We start from the raw sequence: 21,938 nt of genomic DNA, 5'->3' as shown, positions 1-21,938 counted from the left end.
AGAGTAAACCAGAAAAACGCGGAAGCATGTGTCAAATATACATATTGTCAAATGATTTGCACAATACTTAGGAAATGGCATTGAAAAAGATAGCTTTTTATCAATACAAGACCATAATATGCTGTGCTCTAAAGTCATGTTGATTGTCTAGAGGAAAGATCGTGGGTGTGTAGAGTGAAAGAAGTTGAAAATTTATATGAAGTCAATCATTATTTCATTGTTCTGTGCTTCCCTGTAGGTGAGTGTTTTGTCACATTGTCAGTTTTTAAAAGATCAACCCTGACTGAGTCATAGGAATCTAACAATTGATATTCCTGCAAGCATCCAGAACAGTCTATTAAATGCTTTACCTGAAATACAAGGAGAATCAATGTCTCCAGTCAACTAATTGGATTTTCATGTTCTGCAACATATGTTCTAGTATGGCACAATTACATTCTCATCTTCCTACTACTGTGTATAAAGGAAACGCTGAGTCTGTTCAGCAACCTACTGCCATGAAAATTACCAGTGCTATATTATGATACAAATTTACAAAACTTTCAGCTTAAATGCTGAGAATGTATTTTCAGTCATCACAAAGTAGCTTCTATGATTTATCAGAACAATGCAAACAACATTGATGATTTAATGTTCGTTTTTATTAGATATAACACTGCAAATAACACTTAAAATATTAAAGCAACAAATACCACACTAAAACACCTAGGTTCCTTAATAAAGGAATCACACAACACAAGAGTACAAGAAAGAATCAGTCATTTATATAGCTTCCCTAAAATATTTCATGCACAGGGTCCGCAATTTTGCAATGCATTTATGGGTGCTTTCATTCTTTTAAGAAAAAGTTGGGGTTGTGCAAATGAGACTGATAGCTGAGCGAAGACTGCACAACATTTATTCTACTTTTAATGAATAAATGCACTGTCAAGAGCATAGTCATCAGATGGTGATACCTTCACACAGGAAAGGAATAAAGTTCTCTGGCTGTGAAAGGTAATTATATAATAGGGATGTTACTTTGAATATATTAATATTCTAGTGAAAGGCAAGAACAGGAAAAACCCTGACAAAATCTGTATTGAAAACTAAATAATGAACTGCGTACCACAGAAAAAAAAGACTAAAGTAGATTTTTTTCTTAGAAAAATGACAGAGGTTAAAAAACAGATCATAACATATGTGTCTATGTGCCTGGCATACATTTTTTTTTTCTGAAGTACACAATGGTAGAAATAGTCAGATTGTTTTCTCTCTACTGCCCATTTCCACCCAACCTCAAAGAAGGCATAAATAGCAATGCAGTTACAGCATCAAACCGCATTACACGGACCGATATCATTCGTCACATAGTTGATGAGTTTACCACACCGAAACTGAAGTCATGCTTAGAAATTAGGTGTTCCTTTATAAGATGGCTGGAAAAGAGCTTGGTACCCCCAAACACTTAACAGTACCATGGGCATTGGTAAATATGGTATTTCATATGGACATGTCATTTTATTTCAGTTTGAGAAATGTTCAGGTGAAACACTCCTAACTGTGGTCTTCTTGAACAACTTGTAATCCCAAATGGGCCCACAGGGCTATTTATTCAGCTAATGAGGTAATACGTGAGGCCTTTCATTTTTTGAGGCTGGGTGCATTTTTTAAATGTGATATTCAATGTATATTTTCAATTAAATTAATATAATTTGCTAAAGTTCAAGACACAAGGGAAGCATATTAAAACTAAACAAAAACACAAATGTGTGATAGTTCAGTTCTTGTAGAATAATAGAGTAATCACCTGCTACTGAGTGCTGTGTCATGCATTAATTACTATCTGCAATATCACTGCCTCTAGTAGAGCTCCCAGTAGTGCCAATTGCACATGAGGCATATATTTTCAATCCAACTCACCACCCAGTTTCCTGGTGGGTCTCTTTAGAACCTAACAAGCACAACAAAGGGGATGGGGAAGGGAAACGAACAATGTTGTCACCCTCTCAGGGCCTCCTAGGCAGGGTCATGACAGCATAAGAGATGATAGGGGAATAATAGCTCCATACTATCTCATGGAACATTTTTAAGCCCGCCTAGGAGGCCCAGACCAAACAGATAGGGACACTCCTACTGTATTTTTAATAAGACATTGCAGGATGGATAGCTTTGAATGTTTATTTAAATATTTTTTTTAAAACATTGCTCCACCCCTAACATTTGGCATTGCAGGGGTTGTTGTAGCATGCCCTATGAAGAGGCATGCCACTATTAGTGAGTGAGGGATTTTTTTTTACCCAAATATAGGTTCCAAGAGAGGGTGGCAACCGTTTTAGTCTTACTTCCTCTTCCTCTTTGTTCTGTGTGTTAGGCTTATAGTTTGGGAGGATGGTTGAGGAGTTGTACCTCTCGTCCCTTTTTTTGCGTACAGGTCTGTTTGGAAATCAGACATCATTGTGACACAAACGCCAGCTTGCCCTTGATGGGCTCTGCAGTAATGCCATTAAGATATAACAGGCTATGTTATGAAATATGCATATAGCATTATCAATCTAGTAATCAGAAATATTCTTAAACACAACACTTGTCATATTCCTAGAATCATAATAAATATGTTTTGTTACAGTTAACTTTTATAAATGTTTTATGGCCATTTTAACAGTAAATGAAAACTGACATCAATTTTAACATAGGAGCTACCTGACTCTTGTTTCATTGATTTTCAGTAAACCAGAACAAAAAATTGTACTGATCAAAAATAAATGTCTGCTGTGATTCGCTGCACATCAGCACCATAGTGCTGCCTGGATTTTAAGGAAGCCACAGTTATCTTTACATTTTGTAGCATAATGCTTGCCATGTAGTGCCATTGTATATTTTCTGTGCAGGTGTGTTAAGCAACATTGCTTCACCACTTGGTGAACTTCCTGAAGCTCAGATACATTATGTAACATAAAATGGAGTTCAGCAATTGGTACATTCATTGTGAAAACAAATTGTGGTAAACTGGAAAGGTTGTGTTATTAGCTTGCGCATTTATTCAGTTTATTAATTGAAATTAATATTGAACTACAGTTTCTTTCTAAATGAAAAGTTATGGTGTGCTGACTTTTAACTAACAATGTGTCTGGATGCTACTGTACTGCACCTGGATTACTGTACTGTAACAGAATTATGTATTCCAGAATACAACTGAAGTGATAAGTTGTGTTAATATGGCAAGACTGACATAATCCTGAATAATAATGACTAATTAATCTACAAGGACAGTAATTTCATAAGAAACTTGAATTGACAACAGCTAAGCCAGAGAACAATTGGATGTCTAAAGGAATTAAATCATTCATAAAAGAAAGGATATTGAAAGGTTTATGAAGTATTTATATTGTGGACGTACAGTGATGCTCTGTGAACATTCATATCCCTATTCTACATGCAGATTTAGGGAGAAGGAAACAATTTAGAATAATCCTCACACTGTGCAAAAACAATGGTCAGCTAAAATGCACATATTTAATTTAAAAAGATGTTTAATCTTTAGTTCTTCAATGTCTACAATCACTTTTGAACAGTTGATGAAAACTCAGTTCATGTCACTGGTAAGGTTTTAAAATTAACAATTGAAACCGATTGCTTTTTAATGGACTAAATGCGAGTTGTAAATAATACAATGACCAGAAAATGAGATTAACACCTTCAGTGTCAGAGTTAAATGTATGTACTTGTGTGTGTGAAATTTGTCTCAAATACACACACCCTTACTTTACAATAGAAAAGGATATATTATGCCCAGAACCTTAATATTGAAGACAAAGAACATACATTAAAAGAAACGCATATATCTATGTTTGTTGTCTGAAAAAAGCACCTCTATGGTGTTAGAAGGTGCACTAGATTTCTGATATTCATTGTATTAGAATAACTGTTGATCAGAAAAAGACAATCATAAACATTAGAGCAGGCACACTACAAGCACCTGGAAAGTTTTTGTGAGAATCTAAGGCTTGATTTACAGTTAAGGGTGATGGAAATGTCTCCAGTATCCAGAGGAAATCAAAATTTGATCGAGAAACCATAAGGTGATTTTTATCCACTGTTTTATCAATAAGGTGGAGAAAGCTCTACCAGTTAATTGTAATCAGGGTTGAGCATTCCTCTAGAAATTGGACTCAATTTGAAATCAGGCCACGACCAAATATTCTGACAATTTTATGCCATTTCAGATCATGCAGTAAACCTAGCTTCCACATTCTCTTGTAATTGCTAGTAAACAGAGATTGGCTTGAGGCAAGTAGCTCCTCCCATCCTCCTTGATAATGCACACAAAAATGGAAGGAAGGATCTAAGTGTTAGGAGAGTAGAGATGCACGTATGTGCCAGATAAAACATCCGACATGCACTGACAAGGAAGCAAAATTGGGCAAGCAAAAATTCTGTGAAATTCTTCTTGCATATGCACATTACACCTTTTGGAGAAATATGCATTCAAAATATTACGATAATTCAAAATACATTTTTGAACTTCAAGCATCTATCATTATCAAAGTATGAATATTGCTCAACTGCTCTACACTGGATACATACAAAATGCAACATTATATTCTTTCAAATCATGTTGAATTTTCATTCAGACTTTCTTACTGGTAACAATTACATTTTAAATGTCCAAAGAAAAATATGCTGGTTCTATGAAATTAAAATAGGTTAATTTACTTTAAGGTTAAGACCAACATAATTTCTTCTCGATTTAAGGGAGAGTGCTGAAAAGTGGGAACAAACTGGAAGACAAGACACCAGAATTTACAGTGAGGTGGTACAGAATACTGTATGGATTTCCTATAAATACTCATATATTTCTTTAATCACTTGGCACATGGTTTTCATTGTGTAGGTTGTGCCAGCGTTCAATTTTCTTATCCTTGTTCTTAAGACACTCATACCAGTGTTTTAAGCGTTCTCCTTTTCCTGTAATTCCCAGAACACACCCACCTGTAAATAAAAGTAAGAAGGTGATTAACATTTTTTCAAGTGGAAGTTTATTGCATTTTTTATGCTTCTGTTGCTGCAGAAAAAAATCTTTTATTGGCTACATGAAATGGCATAACCCCTAAGTTTTTGCTCACAACTGGAAGACGCAGGGACGGGGTAGGTGGACAGGTGTCAGCATCCCGGCAAATTTCCCGACAATGTGCGGGCGCCCATTACTCGAGCCAGAGAAGAACCACCATGACAGTGGGAGGTATCGACCAGGAGCGGTATACACCATGCAGTTGCAGCCAAATTATAGGTATCGACCAGGAGCGGTATACACCATGCAGTTGCAGCCAAATTATAGGTACACAGGCTCACTGCCCGCCCTGACTGATTTAGAGGGTATTTTAATTGGTTTTATTTCACGTGCACTTTAACTTTATAGTTTTGGTCCTGAGGAAGCGCCAACGACCATTAAGGCGACGCAGGCGCGAAACATGTCGACCTATGACCTTTCTGACACCCAGGCATAATGTGCCGCAGGGGCAAGATTTCACACATCAGTTTAATTTGTGAAGGGTATACAATCTAATACATTTGCTGCATGTTTACCCTTTATGAACTGATACATCACTATGCACGCACTATTTTTACCCTCATTTGACCCCCACCCTACACACCCGCATGCACCATCCGGCAGTCCAAAAAAGATCTCCGATAAAGAGACCCTTCGGGGGACCCGTGGGGAATTGCAGGCCCCACGAGGAGCAAACGCCCGATGATGAAGCATGACACTCCTTGGGGTGTGTGAGGGCAACAGAGGACTATTTGTGTTCCTTCATTTCACTTGTGGGTCCTCATCACCTAGAGTCTCTCTCTCTTTTCCTTCTTTTTCTTTCCTTTTTAATAAATGGGTGACTTTTTGCACCTTTATGCATTGGTGACTGTTTGCACCATGCAATAGGAACAGTGTCCTTTTGTGGTTTTGATATTGGCATATGGAGCATGGACACTGGACCTTTATCAGCTCCTGGGTCCCCCCTCTTTGTTTGTGATAAATAACCCCTAAGTTAGCCTGTTTCTCTGGTTCGAACATTTGCTGAGGGCAGTGATGAGGCTCAGGTAAATGTGTAAGCTTTATTTCAGCTATCTAACTATTGGTTTTACGGATATCTTGCCTTTACTCAGGGTTAGGCTGTTCTCTTTCTTTATATTGTCAAAGAGAAAACAGTTTCTATCAGTGTGGGATGGAAATAATGAAGGTATTTATTCAATGGTTCATAATTACCCATTCAAAGTCTGGTATTTTTGCAGGCTATTTCACATACTGTGACCGGAGTTTCAGTCGCTCAATTAATCACTTAATATTGGCTTAAAATGTGCTAAAAAATAATTGTAGTAGACAGGATCACATGAAGGAAGTGAGCAGGTAATCTGGATAAGGATTAAGTAAGTCCTACTGAATTTTAGACTATAGAGTCAAGGCATAGTCGCTTCACGCGAGAGGCCACGAAGAACAAAAGAGACATTTTGCTACACTATGTGAGGTCCTCAACCTCGAGAATATTGTAATTGTGAGTGAAATTGCACTTATATAGTGCTTTCTAGCCCTGATGAGGCGTCAAAGTGCTTTTAGGTGAGTAGCACGCTCAGGAAACCGAAAAAGTATTAGTGGTGAATTAGTATAGGGAAATATGATATTCATTTGAGGGGTGGATGTATTAGTCTGTTATTTGGATTGAAAGGGATAGAAGGGAGAGTGGTTTGCATTTATATAGTGCCTGGTACCTCTGATGAGACATCAAAGCGCTTTGAGGAGTAGCACGCTACTCCGGAACCCAAACAGGATTAGTGGTGATTTAGTACTGGGAAATATGAAATTAATTTGAGGAGTGGACATGTGAGTCTGTTAGTTGGATATGAATGGGATTGGGTGAATCCATCCAGATAGTTAAGTCACCACGAATGAGAAGAATAGTGAATTAGTAGGCAAGTTGAGAAAGACATGCAGGATAATAGCACATTATTGTTTTGATGCAAGAACTAAAAGATCGGCAAATAGATATGTCTTGCAACATCAGTGGTACGGGCAGTGATGGGAGTGTGGCTGATAGTGAACACGGGCTGGTTTGAAATGTCTAAGGTGATAGATAACATTTTGTTAACATATAGTCTATTGGTATATTGACAGAGGGTGTCTCATTTCGGGTGTGTGGAAAGATGACAAGGTCATGTATAAAGGGGCAGTGAATGACTCAATCAATCAATCAAGGGTTGGTAAAGTGCAACTACTCACCCGTGAGGGTCTCAAGGTGCTGGGGGGAGGAGGGGAGCAGATCCATCTAAGTGCTGGAGTCATTGACTGAAGAAAGGTATTTCAAGAGTTTGTCCTACAGAATTTTAGAAGCCTTGAGGGTTGGTGGAATGTTATGGTATTGGGTTTAGAGAGTGTGAAAATAGCCCAGAAGACACCCTGGCACTAGCAGGCATAACTGATTTCATGGTCTGGGTTCAAAGGTTCAATAGATTTGGACCTCCTATTTTGTGGGTGACAAGAGTTGGATCATTTTTGGTTGTTGACGTTCAGCAGCTGCTCTATGGAGTTAATGCAGATGCTGTGCACAGTGATTTGGGTGTAGAGTGGGCTTACAACACACTGGTATTTGAAGGGCTCTCTGTACAGTGCAGGTGTCTGATAACAATGTGTAGGAAAGGGCGAGGTCTCATACATTTTAGAGGTAGTAATGACGTCAGTGACATCAATACTATAGACTGGTCTGTAATCAGCGCATCAACACAACCAGATGTTTGGTGGGTGGGGTGATTAAAGTAAGAGAAGTACCACTAGGTGTGAAAGTGAGGTGAGTTGGCCGACGTCAATGGTGCATGCTGATATGAGCAGGGTACCAAGGTCCAGCAGAAGCAATGAGTGCCTGAAATGGATTGGACAGTGGTTGGGGACCAACCTTTTATACAATTCAGTGTCTAGAAAGAGAATAAGGGCATTGATGTGCATTTCGAACCTCCTATGTCTTTGCTACAAGATATTTACTTTAAGAAAATGGGGCGATAAGACCACTAAAACCATTTGAACAGTGAATAGAATACATGGGTCTGCATATTTTAACCTTTTAAATTGATGCACATTAAAATCAACAGGTTTTTGTGGTGCACCCCACAGGAAAGGTGTGAGCATTTTCACTGCCTTCGGCAAAATGTTATTTTGCCTAGGAGTGCTTCCCACACATAGAAAAAACAACACATTTCAGATATGTTGTTATAATTTGTTGCCACCACTAGCTGGTGCCCACGTGCTCCTGGCTAGCTTTTCCTTAGGGAGTGCTGAGACACGGCACCCCTCCCTTTTATCATCCTATTGCTATAAATGGAATTAGGGGGAAAAGAAAATGCATGTCATTTATCAGCATGGGATGCAGTACATTTTGCACATCAACCAACTGGTGAACAGTCCACCTCGCTAACTAATCATATTCTGAGACAATCTAGACATGGATTCGCTTGGATGACTTTATGTCTTTCGAGAAGGTTGATGGTTTATTTCCTCGGGGTACCTTCATCTATCGGTTTGAATTAACATTAAGCTCGAAGAGGTGTCTATAAAATGAGAGCGTTGGAAATAGTAATGATCCTTTTTCATTGTGTTTGGGAATTCATTATTCTCAAAGCATAGGTATGGTGTTTGTATACTAGAGTGACGAACTTAAATGTTATATATACTTTCCTAACTATCCACTAATTAGCTATCACCAAACATAGCCTCACGCACTGATAAGTAAGTGCGCACACGCTTCAAAGGAAACCAACGTATACATGTGATAGCATGTTAAATACATTTCTGCATCTAAGGGTGGATCTGGACCTTCCCACACATCTTCGCTCCTCCATCCAGGAGTAGAGCCAGTCCATGCTTGGAATATTGCCTTGCTGCTGTTCATATGCATCAGGGTTATTAGTTCAATATTCCTCGATTCGTGCATATCAATCAGTAGGCAGTAGATCCGTATTCATTGCATGCGTTGATATGAGACGTTTGTCTGAAAGATCAGCTTGATACTGATCAACAATGATAATAAAATAATATTTTTTTTGATGTAGTGCCTTATACCGCTCTGATGCAATTTCTAAGCACCCTAAGTAGCAGATGTTACTATCAGCCTAGTTAATGCTACCAACATTTACCAACAGTGGAAGGAAAGAAGGCAGATGTGGCCTTGAGGGCATTCAAACATGTGGCCTGCAGATCACGAGAGATGTAAGCTGCGATCATCTCACTCACTGAGCCATGCTACAGGGAATGCAGTTGTGGCCTAGGGGTGTTTGCAGTTGTGGCCTAGGGGTGTTTGCAGTTGCCTCAATTACGTCAAATGATGGCGAATTAGTAGCACATTCAGTTCTTGTACTTCGTATTATCTTCCAAAAGGCAGCCAAATCATTGTCATCTAAGAGGGGTCTTAGATTATTTCAAGTTTTATCTTCAAAAATTATCTTATATTCTTCAACTGTGCCCTTATACACAGATCTACAGGTCGAAACATCAATCCACATTCTGTGGTGAGTGCTTCCGGGCACAAAGCAACTTCTTTCTGTGAAACCATTTCTCTGAATTGCATATAAGATACAGGTGATTTGAAGACCTTGAATACATCTACAATAACAGTGAAGGTAATCTGAAAAGCTTCTATAATTGCATCTGCCCCAAACTCGTCATCCAAACAAAGCAAGATTTCCTGCAGCGAGGCAGTAACTACTTGTTGAGTTACCATGGTGGGATTTATCATCCTCCAGCTAAACCTTAAACCATTATTTTACCTTCTTCATTTGTTATATGAAGGTCAAATCATATAATAGAACTTTGATCACTAAATGCACTTAACAAAACTCTATAATCAGTATCTTGTCGAGGCATGATAGAACACACAAGTATGTAGTCAATAGTACTTTGACTAACGCTGGCCACACAAAGGATGTAACCTGCTAGATAAAGAACTAGCATTACATAGATACCACTCATTGAATAAACCTTGGGAGGGGTGGGGTAATGTGGGAATCTACTCTTCCTCCCAAAGGTTGATCAATACTTGGATTAACTATCCATGAAACTAGTGTAAGCAATTGAGTACATAAGTCACCCAGTTTCAAGTTAAAATCTCCCACAAGAATAATTTCGGGTATTTTCTTATTACAGTGTACCCCATCGATTATCAGATTGGTCAGTGCAATAGGTCGTTTTTTTAATGTTTGGTGTCATTATTGGTCTGAAATCATCATTATTGAAAATTAATAAGTATATAGTCCTAACATTTCCCGAAATTCAGTCCATGAATCTGCAAAGGGGGGAAACTCACTTCATTTAACAATGACCTCACAATTTAAAGTGGCCCATAGCTCTTCCGGAGGTAGAAGGTTTAGCCAGGACTACAGAAGTAGCATACCCAAGGACTATTTTTATGCATTGTGAGCATGTTCACCACCACCATCTGACCTTAAAATGCCCCTCCCCCAGGCCCTCGGGATGGTATTGTGAGGAAATTGGGGGTGAAATTTGATGTCCATCTGTCATTTAAGCCACAAATACAATCAGTTGTGGATACATGCTTTGGGGTTTTGCGATCCCTGATAAGGTTTATATACTTATAGTCTACCTCTGCAAAGAGAACAGTCATCCAGGCTAAATTATGGTAACGCGCTTTACCTGAGCTTGCTGGAATATCTTTTAGTAAGATTGCAGTTGGTGCAAAACACGGCAGTCCCCTTCTTTTAATACTGCCAGTGAAAGTTCATATCTCTCCACATCTACGAGATCGGCATTGGCTTCTGGTTAGGAAAATAATTGTGTTCAAGGCACTGGAGCCGACATATGGGGATCTGTACCAATCAGGGGCTGTATACCTTAGAGCCCGGTTCAGCTTCCATCCTCCCACCCGAAATCAAAGATCTGCCAATAAACTATCGGCAGTGATTCCTAGAATGGGGAAGACTAGAACAGGAGGCAGATCATTGGCTTTTCTGGGTGCTACCACTAGGAACAAACTCCTGCTAGATGTGCGGGACGTTTCTAATCTGTCAGCCTAAAGGATGAAAGCTTGGCTTTTTAATCAGGCTTGAAATACGGTTGTTATCTTCTGATCTCCGGCTACTGTGCCGGGACACTCTGCTTAGCAGCTGTGCGCATTATAAGTCTACTTTCACATCACCTTCACCAGAAGCCACTGATACTTCATAGAGCTCAGTGTTCTATTATCTTGGCTTGAGGATTTTTATATGATTCATATGGCAGAGGTCTGTAGCTCTTGTAAGATTTGTATGAAATACCTACCCTGCTGTGCCACAGAGGTTCTCTAATTCACTAATTTTCAGTCCAATCACTCTCGCAATAAGTGCTCCCTGAGAGAATAAAGTACGGATCTGTTGTAACTGTTTTTAATTTAAAATGAAAGAATTTAACATTTTGGTTGTGTTTCCTAGCCTGAAAAATGGAATGGAAAAGCACCGATAGTTTATCATTTTATTTTGTGCATCAGAGATATTTTTGATGGGACTAAAGTTACTGTGAGAGTTGAAAGGCTGACTATGTAGCACTCTTCGTGATTGAAAGACTTTGAGAAGTATGCTATTCATCCTCACCACTTTCCATCCACCCTTCTCGAGCTCTCTTAAGACCCATAACACATTAGACAAACAATAAGGAGAAGAGAAATATTGGGAAAATGGATATTATATGTTGGAACTGAATCTAAAGGGGCCGTGCTGACATGAACCAATGAAAAAGAAGCTTACACTCTATTGACTATTTGACGTCACATTTATAAGATCATCAGAGCTACCCTGGTCACACAACATTCTGTCCCATGGGGTTAGTCACTATGCAGATTTGCTGCCATTAATCCACCAATGCCTTCAATGGTGAGTTGGCGCCACAAAAATGCAGGCAATTACTGTTTCCATAGAAATCCATTTACCTGGAAGGTGACTTACCCATGCTTTGCCGCGTCAGCGCCTTGCTTCCTCAGAAATAATGGAAACTTATATTTAATGATGCCGCCTTTCATAAGGATCAGGCAAGTCCATCACAATTAAAAGACAAATTCTTATTTAAAGTCCTGAAAAATATGTCTCACACCCAGGATGGTTGTCTCACTGCCCCTATTGAGTCTGAAGGTGGATTTGCAGCATGCCCAATATCCTATGCTCCTTCACAAAAGCTGTAACTATGCGACAGTCCCAGATTTGGAGGACAAAAATGAAATTGACACTTTATCAGCAGATAGTCTATCCTCTTCTTCTAGATGACCTGGCCAGCAGGTACAGAAGGTGCAATATGCAACAGATGGACTTCTCCTAATCTTCACCAGTGCAGAGCCTTTTAGGTCTGCTCTGCATTTCATGCATTGGCTTCCGAGTGGGCGCTGAGCGTTCCCTTTATCTAGTGAATGGGTTTCCATAGGAACCTAATTGTTTGTAGCAATTGCTATCTAGAGCCATCTTTCTCACTCAAATAAAATCTGTAAAGGTGTACACCCTTTATAAAACTCGGACACAATGCTTTCGCCAAGTGTTTAAATTGGGATAGGACTCTGTCTAAGCTGAATGTAAACACTAACTCAAGATTTCATGGGGTGAAGTCTGTTTAACACTCTAGCACTGTTATTCTTGCACAAGCAAAGCAACTTGAAGCCCTTTTGAGGCACATAGTTCCTATGTGGATTGTGCTCTCTAATCACACCCACACACCTATGTTGAATAGATGAATAGCAGTGGTGAGAGATGAACAGGCGCCTGACTGCATAATAGGATTAAGGTGGCATAGGGCAGCTTGTGTGAGCATGAGGGACATTCTTGGGGAAGTAGGGTAGACTAAGGGATCATTTAGGAAGGAACAGCGAGGGGAAAAGGAAGGAAAACATGGAGCAGTGGTGGAAAACAATCAGTGAAGTATTATAGAAAGAACGGGAGGGACGTACTTTGACAGGGAAGAATATGAAAGTTCAAATTGAAATAGAGGTGGTCTGAGTAGGAAAGAGAGAAATGCAGTGTGCCAGGATGTCAGTGCACACACAGGCTCTGTCCCTGTGTCCCAGTGCATGCAGTTTGCGTTTTTGCATCTACCGCAGCACAGAGCCTGGGGGATCTCTACATGAGCTGTGCACACCGAGCCTTACACGTTTTAAATGGCATTAGCACTAGCTATCGGGCAAGATACAGCGAACCCATAACTGTGCCCAGGCCCTGCTCCCTTTAAGTATGTTGCTTTCCTCCTCTACATTACTCCTGCCCAAACTGCTGAGTTCATGTCTTGAGCTCATGCCTAATCCATGCTTAAGACAAGTTGGACAACACCGCATTTAGGAGGCGTACATAAATGCACACTTGTCTTAAGTGTTGCGGCAGCCCGCTTCGCCGAATTCGTTAAATATATTAGTCAGAGCAACATAATCTATTCCATTGCTGCGACTTTGCTCCAGTTGCTAAGTAGCACATAATGCTTGGTGTTTGTATGACATCTCTTTGAAATCTATGATCAACACACTGCATGGGCTTCACACCCGAGATTCGTGATTGCCGCACAGTTTTTTTAGCTAAGAAAAATCACAGACAAAGATGCCTATTAGTAGAGGGGAAAAGAAGGTGATCTCCTCATGTTTTCCCCACCGGGACTACCTACTCTGAAACTTTTATTGCTACTCTTCAGCAGGCTTCACGACTTGCGCTGGTGCTTGTTACAGGGACAGGGACAGGGACCCTGTAACAAGCGCCAGCACAAGTCGTGAAGTCTGCTGAAGAGTAGGCATTAAGCTGTCAGGAGCCCCGCTGAAGCCCGAATTGGGACTTCAGATGGTACTATCGACCTTTACCTCAGAGTATTAACTCTGACCCATTAATATTGGACAACACCCAATTGTCACACTGTTCTTAGGTCCTGAAGAAAGCCCAATGACCCTTCAGGGACACATAGGGGGCTGAAACATGTCGACCAATGAATTGGACTACGAAAGTGCGGTGGACTTCTAACCAGTCCATTACTGCACGATTATCACCTTTTTTATACAGTCCTTCCATACACCAAACGGAATAAATTTTTTATCTCTAGGTAGTATTAGGATCACTTTTTAAAACACCACTTTTCACTTGAGCACTTCTCACTCACTATCAATCTCTGATCACTACTGTACAAACCAGTGGTTCCCTCCAGGTGGAGGAAGCATATACAAAAAGAGACCCGATGATGATGCTGTCACGCACCTAACAAAGACGGAAAACCAAGATAAACCGCCACATGGCTTACCTGCGTGAATGAGGGTTTTTAAGTACTTCTTGAAGTACTGACGGATAGAACACAATGGACCCTGGCTGCAGGTACAAGTGGTCATTTTACACCCCCATCCCCTTTTGAATGGTATGCACGCGCTGCATGTGCACCGACTGTGTTTGAATAACTAAGCAGTAGCAGGACCTTCGTCTGGTCCGTTGATAGAAGTGACGTCGCCAGTCGTTCCTATTGACCAAGCATGCTCCTCTGTCCCATACCGCCCCATGTTGTGTGAAATCTGTGCTTTCCTTTTACAGGTCCTACAATACAGTTTAGGTTTGTTGAATAAATGATTACGCACTGCAGCTTCAGGCGTACGCTGATTTGTTCCATGTAAACCCGCACCCAGAAACCTGGCTGACACACGGACGAGCATACCCTCCAACCCCTATTATACCGGAACGTGGCATTGTTCAAATTCATGGTGGGCGCAACGTGTACACAGCGTGTGTGCAGACAAAATTAGTTCTGCTAGAACAGGGGGGAACGATCCTTCGGGTTAACCAGGATTTCAGTCCAAAATAGGTTTGTACGCACCGTTTCAGCACAACCCATTTCCCGTTTCTAATGTGCATGGCGGTGCCTCTAGGGGACCCTCAGCAAATCAAAGCAACCTTGTGCATTTAAATAAGGTTATCTAGAAGACAGCTCGCTGGCATTAGGTCTGAGGTGTACATTTTAAAATGCATTTGTTACGTAACAGCCAGATGTGATGTTATTCAAGAAAGGCTCTTGTGGTATCTTGGGTGGAAACGTGATGTGGGTTCGGGCATGGGTCGCGAATCAGGATTTCAGCCAAGACAGTTTCTTACACGTAGCTTGATGTATCATAGACAAAACGAGTGGTGCGCGTGCGTGCCACAGCAAGCGATCTGTTTTCAATTATTGCGCCCGCGTCTGGGCACAATAATTGAAAACACGTGGCGCCTGTGCGGGTAACCGCAACCAATAGGCCATGGGCGGAGCAATGCTCCCGCCTTTGACCAATTGGGTGCTGTCTCTGGTAAAAAGACGCATGCAAACGCCAATAGTCGGGGACAAAACAAAAAGCACATGCACAAGCGTGTGCAAGCGTGAGGTGAATTTAAAAAAGCCCTTACATAAAGTCTTCGCCAGAACAGCGCATGCGCTGTTACAGGCTCGACCTAAAAATGGTAAAATTGGCTACACTCAATTGCCACAGTTAATATACTTGTAAGTCCCTATTAAAGTGGTACTGCATGTACCCAGGGCCTGTGAATTAAATGCTACTAGTGGATAGATGCAATTTTTGCACATTTTGTTTTACAGTCTACCTCCTTAAACGAGACCTGGGTTATTTGGAATTGTTTTCTCCTTGGTGTGCATGCTCACAATGCATGCGCTGTTCATCTACTTTAAGGTACCTCCGGTCACAGTAATCCTTAAATTACATCAATACACCCCTACCACACCCCTCTTGTTTTTTCCATTGTCCATAAAGGATGTCACTACACTCTTAGTCTGATGAGACCCCTCCATTTCCTTTGGGGTCGAATTACTGTTGACAATTCTATGTAACAGATAAACTTGTTTTGTTCATTTCCCAACAAGATATACTATGAATTAATTTGAGTTGTTGTCTGTTACTCAACAAAAGCTCTCTTTCTTGTTCATTACTGTATGTAAATGGTCATCGTTGTTTTTGTGCTTTGACATTAGGGACTCATTGAACACATTTGAACGATTACAGGTTCTGCCAATGACATTTATTGGGAGTTCTAGGTGTGGCCCAGTATGCCTAACTGACCTTTTGTTATTACACTACTGCATAACTCATAATATAAATTTATATATATACATTTTCATTTTGCACTTGGCGTCCGTTGTAATTTTTTATGTACCTTTTTTATGTGTGCCAGTACCTCATTGGGTCTGGTTTGTGTGTTGTTAACCTTTTATGAATGTCTTTGAGCAGTCATTTCGCTCATAATTGTATTGTATTACTATTTTTCAAATTGATACCTGTGAGAACCACTGTAGCAAAATATAACTAGTGGCCCTGCAGCACTTATTGATCCACCCACCAAAGTAGCTGTTTAAAACTTGGCTCTGGCCTGCCATGGCATTCTATGTGCAGTTTTAAACTGCCATATTGACCTGGCAAAATAAACCTTTTCCTGGGCCAAAACCTTCCTTTTTAGTAAATATAAATCACTCCTAGGGTAGGCTCTAAACAGCCCATATGGCTGGGTGCAGTGCATTTAAAACGTAGGACATGTACTTTTAAGTTTTACATGTCCTGGTAGTGAAAAACTGTTAAATTCGTTTTTCAGTACTGCATAGCCTACCTCTCCCACAGTAGAACATTGGGTTACCTTATTACAGTTAACAAGTGTTAACATTTGATTGGGAGAAGGTAGGAATATCAATTTTGTCTCAAATTAATAGTAATTTAAACCTCTGTTTAACCGTAAAGTCGGATTTTAAGTTACAATTCTGAAAATGCCACTTTTAGAAAGTTGGCATTTTCTTGTCCAAACCATTTGGTGCCTGCAGCCTGTGTTCTTGGTCACATGACTAGGTGGCGTTGGCCTTTGTGCATTCCTCCCAGAGTGTTACAGAGAGGAACTAGGTGTTGGCAGAATGGGACATCCTTACCAAATTTGTGGGATGGAGCGGTCGCAAAGTACACATATTTCAAAGGAGCTGCCTCTGCACACACACAAAGTACTACACACTAGCATTTCGTTGCCCCAGACATCCTGGGACCAGGGCATGAAGGAGGAAAATTCCAGAACCATCCGTGGGGGAAAACTCTAGAAGTTTCCCTCACTTCAAAGCCGGCACCCTCAGACCCCCTCTTCAGTACACTCATGTACTGTGGATACTACAGAAGGAGGACTACCCTGCTGCCAGAGGACTGCTCTGATGCCTGAGTCCTGTCCTGCTTGAGAAAGAAGGTTGGATGTGCTCCATTCATCCCAGGCAGAGTGACTCCAAGGGTCCGCTGACAGGCCTACAGGCCTCCCTGCAACTACCAAGCTGCCCAGCTGCCCTGGACCTACCTGGACCTGCAACTGGCCCTGCCTGAGCCCTGCTGGAGTGAGTTCCTGATTCCCAAGAGGTGCCTCACAGGTCCTGGACCCTTGGTTGGCTTAAGTTGAGCTCCCATGAAGAAATTGAGAAATCCTGAAGTTTGGGCACTTCACCACCATGGAAGGGCCCGTTCATGCCATAATCTTGCCATATGTGATGACCGCCACCTCTAAGCTCTAATGAACCAAACCATTCATGCAACAGCAACAGCCAGCAACAACCGGAAATGCAAGATCTGCTTTACGGTACAGCATCGACAGCCCACGGTGACCACCAACTTGAAGCTCCAGCAACGACCGTATACGATGACTGACAGAATCTTCACAATACAGCAACGACGATCCATGGTGCCCAGCCTGCTCTTTGTGCTATAACGATGACCATCCATGACGCTCTCCCTGCTCCTCGTGGTCTCCTTCACTGTGTACTGGACCGTTCGCACCTAACTTTGAGAAGGTAACTTTTTCATCAGGACTAAACTGCTCCCTATGTCCGGCCTGTGCTCAATCGAGGTCAGCCTGAACTTGTGACTTTCACCCGGTAGTGCACGAGCAGGTAACCGCGAGAGGCACTTAGTGCTTTTAGGCACTATGCTTACTTTAAATCTGTAAAATTCTATATCTACGGTTTTACTAATTGGAATTTTGTTGTGTTGGTGTCAAATAATGTTTAGCAATTTTCTAAATTGGTGTGAGATTTTTCTTGTGTTATGCTTTCACTTTATTACTGTTTGAGTGCTGCATAAATACTTCACTAATTGCCTCTAAGTTAAGCATGACTGCTTTTGTGCCAAGCTACCAGAGTGTTAATTATAGTTTAATTTAGTGACTTTTGTGGTGTCACTTACTAACAAGGCATGCAACTCTCTCAGCCCGCTCGGATTGGCAAACGTGTCTAACAAATATAGGTAAGAAAAGCGGTGTTGAAATACTTGCTTCTTAAATTAAAGACAATTGTTTTAAAAGTTACATTTTCAGAAATATGGTCAACTGAATAATACTTTTTCAGATTCAGAAAAGCACTCTTGTTTCCTTTTCTGGGTGCTGAGAACATGTGGCTTTTTGCCTAGCCTCACTACTGTGCCAGGCAAAGAAGTAATGAATTAATTTTTCTCTTGGGAATGACAGGTTATAATTTACTGTGTGAAAACAAGACTAATAAAATTGTAAAGTATGATGACGCCCATTTCATCCTCCACGGAAAACATTAGGTTGAGTTGGCCCCCTAGCGATGAAACCTGTTAATGCAGGCTGCCTACAATGCCATACAGTGGGTTTGCAAACGATGTAAATAAGCGTACCTGCTCCTAATAACCTGCACCTCAAAAACAGAATGAGAGAATCTCTTCTATGGACTCATGCTCCTAGAACATTTGCTTGTGACGAGGGGTCTGGGATAAAGTAGAAGAGTCCTAGAGCAAACGCCTTTGCTGTGGACTCATTCATCATGCCTATCTGCCTTCCTTTGGCTAGCCATACTGAAAGGATACACATATACCTTTTTCATACTTTTTATTACCAGCTTTCTGTTGCTACTCACTTGACCACCTCTGTAGCATAATGCATGAATTACTTCCATTCGGTCCGCTGTATAAAGAGTGCAGGATATCCCCCAGAGCACACTGTAAGTTGCTGTTTATACTGTGATACAAGCACTGCGAAAGCGGGAGACTGCTCTGTTCGAGTCATACGCTCTCTCCTATCCCCCACTTTATAAGCAAGATTTTTAGACGTTCTAGGCAGACGCAACTTCATAAGCAAAGTGTTCCGTTAAAAAAAAGAAAAGTGAGCTATTTGTAGTCATTCCTTGAACTAGCCCATAGTTATCTATAATTACTAAATAGTATTTTACCCTTGGTCATTCAATTTGGCACTTTGTCATGCACACATCCAGTACTTTGGTGTTTGAGATGCATGTCATAGCAGTCAGCCCAAGTGCTCCTTGCATGCGTCCATCACAGACGATCTTGACTGGTACGCAGTGCATCATTATCTCCTAGAGAACCCAGCTTCTGAAAAGCATACTAGTTTAGGAACTAGGACATCAATTTAGAAGGTCCATCATTTGTTGATCATGGGACTAAGTACAGGAAAAGTAGGACATTGTTTACTGTCCTCTTTTAGTTCCCCATTTAGGAATAAAATTTTAGGGAAAGTTGGTAAGCGAGGGGGGGAAACATTGACATAGACAGCTAATGAGGAGATTGGCCCTGGTTTACCCCTCGATCGTCACCTACCCAGCCGGACATTAGTCACAGTTCCTCCTCGTCTCCCTACCATGGCTCCTTCCTCCCCTCCTTTTCCTACAAATTCTCTCAACCTCGTTGTTTGTTTACTGTACCTTACTACGCTATTTAAACTGATGCAACTTGTAAAGCAGTGTTCCTCTGGGATAGCGCTCTGATACCTTCGGGTCTAGCGAGCGCTATATAATCCTTTTTAGATGTACCTTGTAATGCAACGATGCTCTGGTTAAGCGCTCTGATACCTCCGGGTCTAGCCAGCGCTATATAAACTTCTGAAATCAAATAAACTTAAAAATGGTTTTCCTGAACGCTGAGACCTGAGCAACATGGCTGATGCCCGGTGGAGCTGCTAGACAGCTAATGAGGAGATTGGCCCTGGTTTCCCCCTTGACCGTCACCTACCCAGCCGGACACTGGGTACAGTTCCTCCTCGTCTCCCTGCTATTACTCCTTCCCCCCTCCCTCCTACGAATTCTTGCAACATTGTTTATGTGTACTCTACCTTACTATGCTCTTGTAACTGATGTAACTTTAAACGTAACAATCCTAAATGTAAAGCGCTCCGATACCATCTTGGGTCAAGTTCGTGCTATATAAAACTTCATAAATAAATAAATAAATTGTGGATTAAGTAAATTAGCTGCATGTCTCGTGTCTAGCTAGACTTCAATGTTGAGCATTTTAATGAAGAAGAGAGATGAGGAGGGCAATATCAAATTAAGCTTCCATTATAGAAACTGGCACGTGGCAATACAGATTAAAATATGTGACAAGGTGTTGTAGTCGCTATACATCACTCTGATAAAGCAGTGCAGAGGTCTTCACACTGTAAGGTGTGACGTCTTATTAAATCATGTGCACAGTGGATGCTTAACTGGGACATGAAGGTTACAGAACTGGGTAATCCCCACTGTGTAAATTGTTTGATAAACCTTCACGCTTAACATCATATGTGCTAGCCTACATTTCATCCCCTGTACACCGAATATTAAGAGAGCAGGGCCTGCTGCAAAATATTGCCCAGCGTTAGACATTTGAAGATCACTAAATGTGGGCACGCAGTTGTATAGATCATATATCTGAAGCTCATTTACTCTTTTTGAAAACATGCAGTCTCAGGAAAGATAATCTTCTTTTTGCATATTTTTTTTCCTGTAAATTTTTGCCATACGTCTTTGTGTACAGCTATCAACTTCTGTAACTTTTTTGCTGCCTGACCTTCTAACTGCATTAAATCTCAACCGTTACAATGTGTTCATTGCTTCACTGCAGGGAGGGATTGAGTCAGAGCTGGTGAAGGTTCTGGGGCAGTTGCCCTTTGAGACTTGATTTTCAATTTACAGCTGCTGTGCATTTGACATGCTGTTTTTTTTTTAGATTCTGCAGTTAAAAGTGATTTAAAACGATGTGTTTACTCCCAGAAGATCTAGCCTGCTTCCATTAAGGACTCGCCGAGAAACTTCAGAGAAAATATAAAAGTTTGTCCAGGTTTCTTAAAGAACATGTGCTGTGTGAACAGAAATGACAAATGCATTAGCTGGCAAACAAAAAGTACACTTTGTTAAAATAATTGTATAACGTATGTATGGTACGATAACTTATTTGTTTAAAGATTATTTTTCCTCAATTGCAGAGTGAGGAAGGGCTAAAATACAACAGACATCATTCACAAATTTAAAATTTTTTTGACATGGAATCAGTGGAAGCTGGTGAAGTTTGAAAGTGGTGTGCCCAAAATGGAAGCATAACTTTGCCTGAGTGAGGGCACTGTGCTGAGAAGTATTATGTGTGTATGTGGGGGGGGGGGGGGATCTTCCCCAAATAATTTATTTTCTTTCTAAAGAAACTGTGCACACTTTGCTTGCCAAATATTTCGAAGACTCGGGTGGTGTTGAGGCTCTTGGAGCCAGTGTCAACCCCTGGCTGCCCTGGCTGTTACATTAGGGTGACCAGACGTCCCCGTTTTCCCAGGACGGTCCCCGGTTTTGGAGAAGTGTCCCCGTGTCCCGACACTTTTCTCCAAGTGACTCAAATGTCCCTGTTTTCAAACAGTGTCCAGGTTAAACACAGAAATGTCCCTGTTTTTCATTGGTCCGGTTGAGCATGCGGGCGCATGCTCTCTTTGCACTGTTTACGGCATGTATCGTCACTGAGGTGAGCGCTGTAGCAAGAAGGAAAATCCTTTGAAGAGAGACATTTTACACGCAGCGCCACCTACGTCATAGTGCCAGCCAAAGTTTCTACTTTGGATAAAACAATATTTCTTCGTCCTGTAGCTTGTATTCATAGCCATACAAACTTTTCAGTAGCCCTTATGCATACCGTGCAAGGATTAATGCATTGCTCATTGCATCT

General features: G+C 41.0%; 1 protein-coding gene across 1 annotated transcript in view; it reads right to left on the bottom strand.

The window, feature by feature from the left end:
* Nucleotides 1–619: 619 nt before the first annotated feature.
* The window catches only part of RPH3A (rabphilin 3A), an 889,811-nt gene continuing 868,492 nt past the window's right edge, over nucleotides 620–21,938 (bottom strand). Inside the window, exon 20 of the mRNA XM_085633027.1 lies at nucleotides 620–4,971. Coding sequence (XP_085489153.1) covers nucleotides 4,841–4,971 — 131 coding nt within the window. The 3' untranslated portion in view covers nucleotides 620–4,840. The remainder of the gene's footprint in view (nucleotides 4,972–21,938) is intronic.

Source organism: Triturus cristatus, chromosome 11 (assembly GCF_964204655.1).
Source record: "Triturus cristatus chromosome 11, aTriCri1.1, whole genome shotgun sequence".
Classification (NCBI taxonomy): Eukaryota; Metazoa; Chordata; class Amphibia; order Caudata; family Salamandridae; genus Triturus; species Triturus cristatus.
Note: the sequence above shows the minus strand (reverse complement) of the source record. Positions and strands in the feature narration are given on the sequence as shown.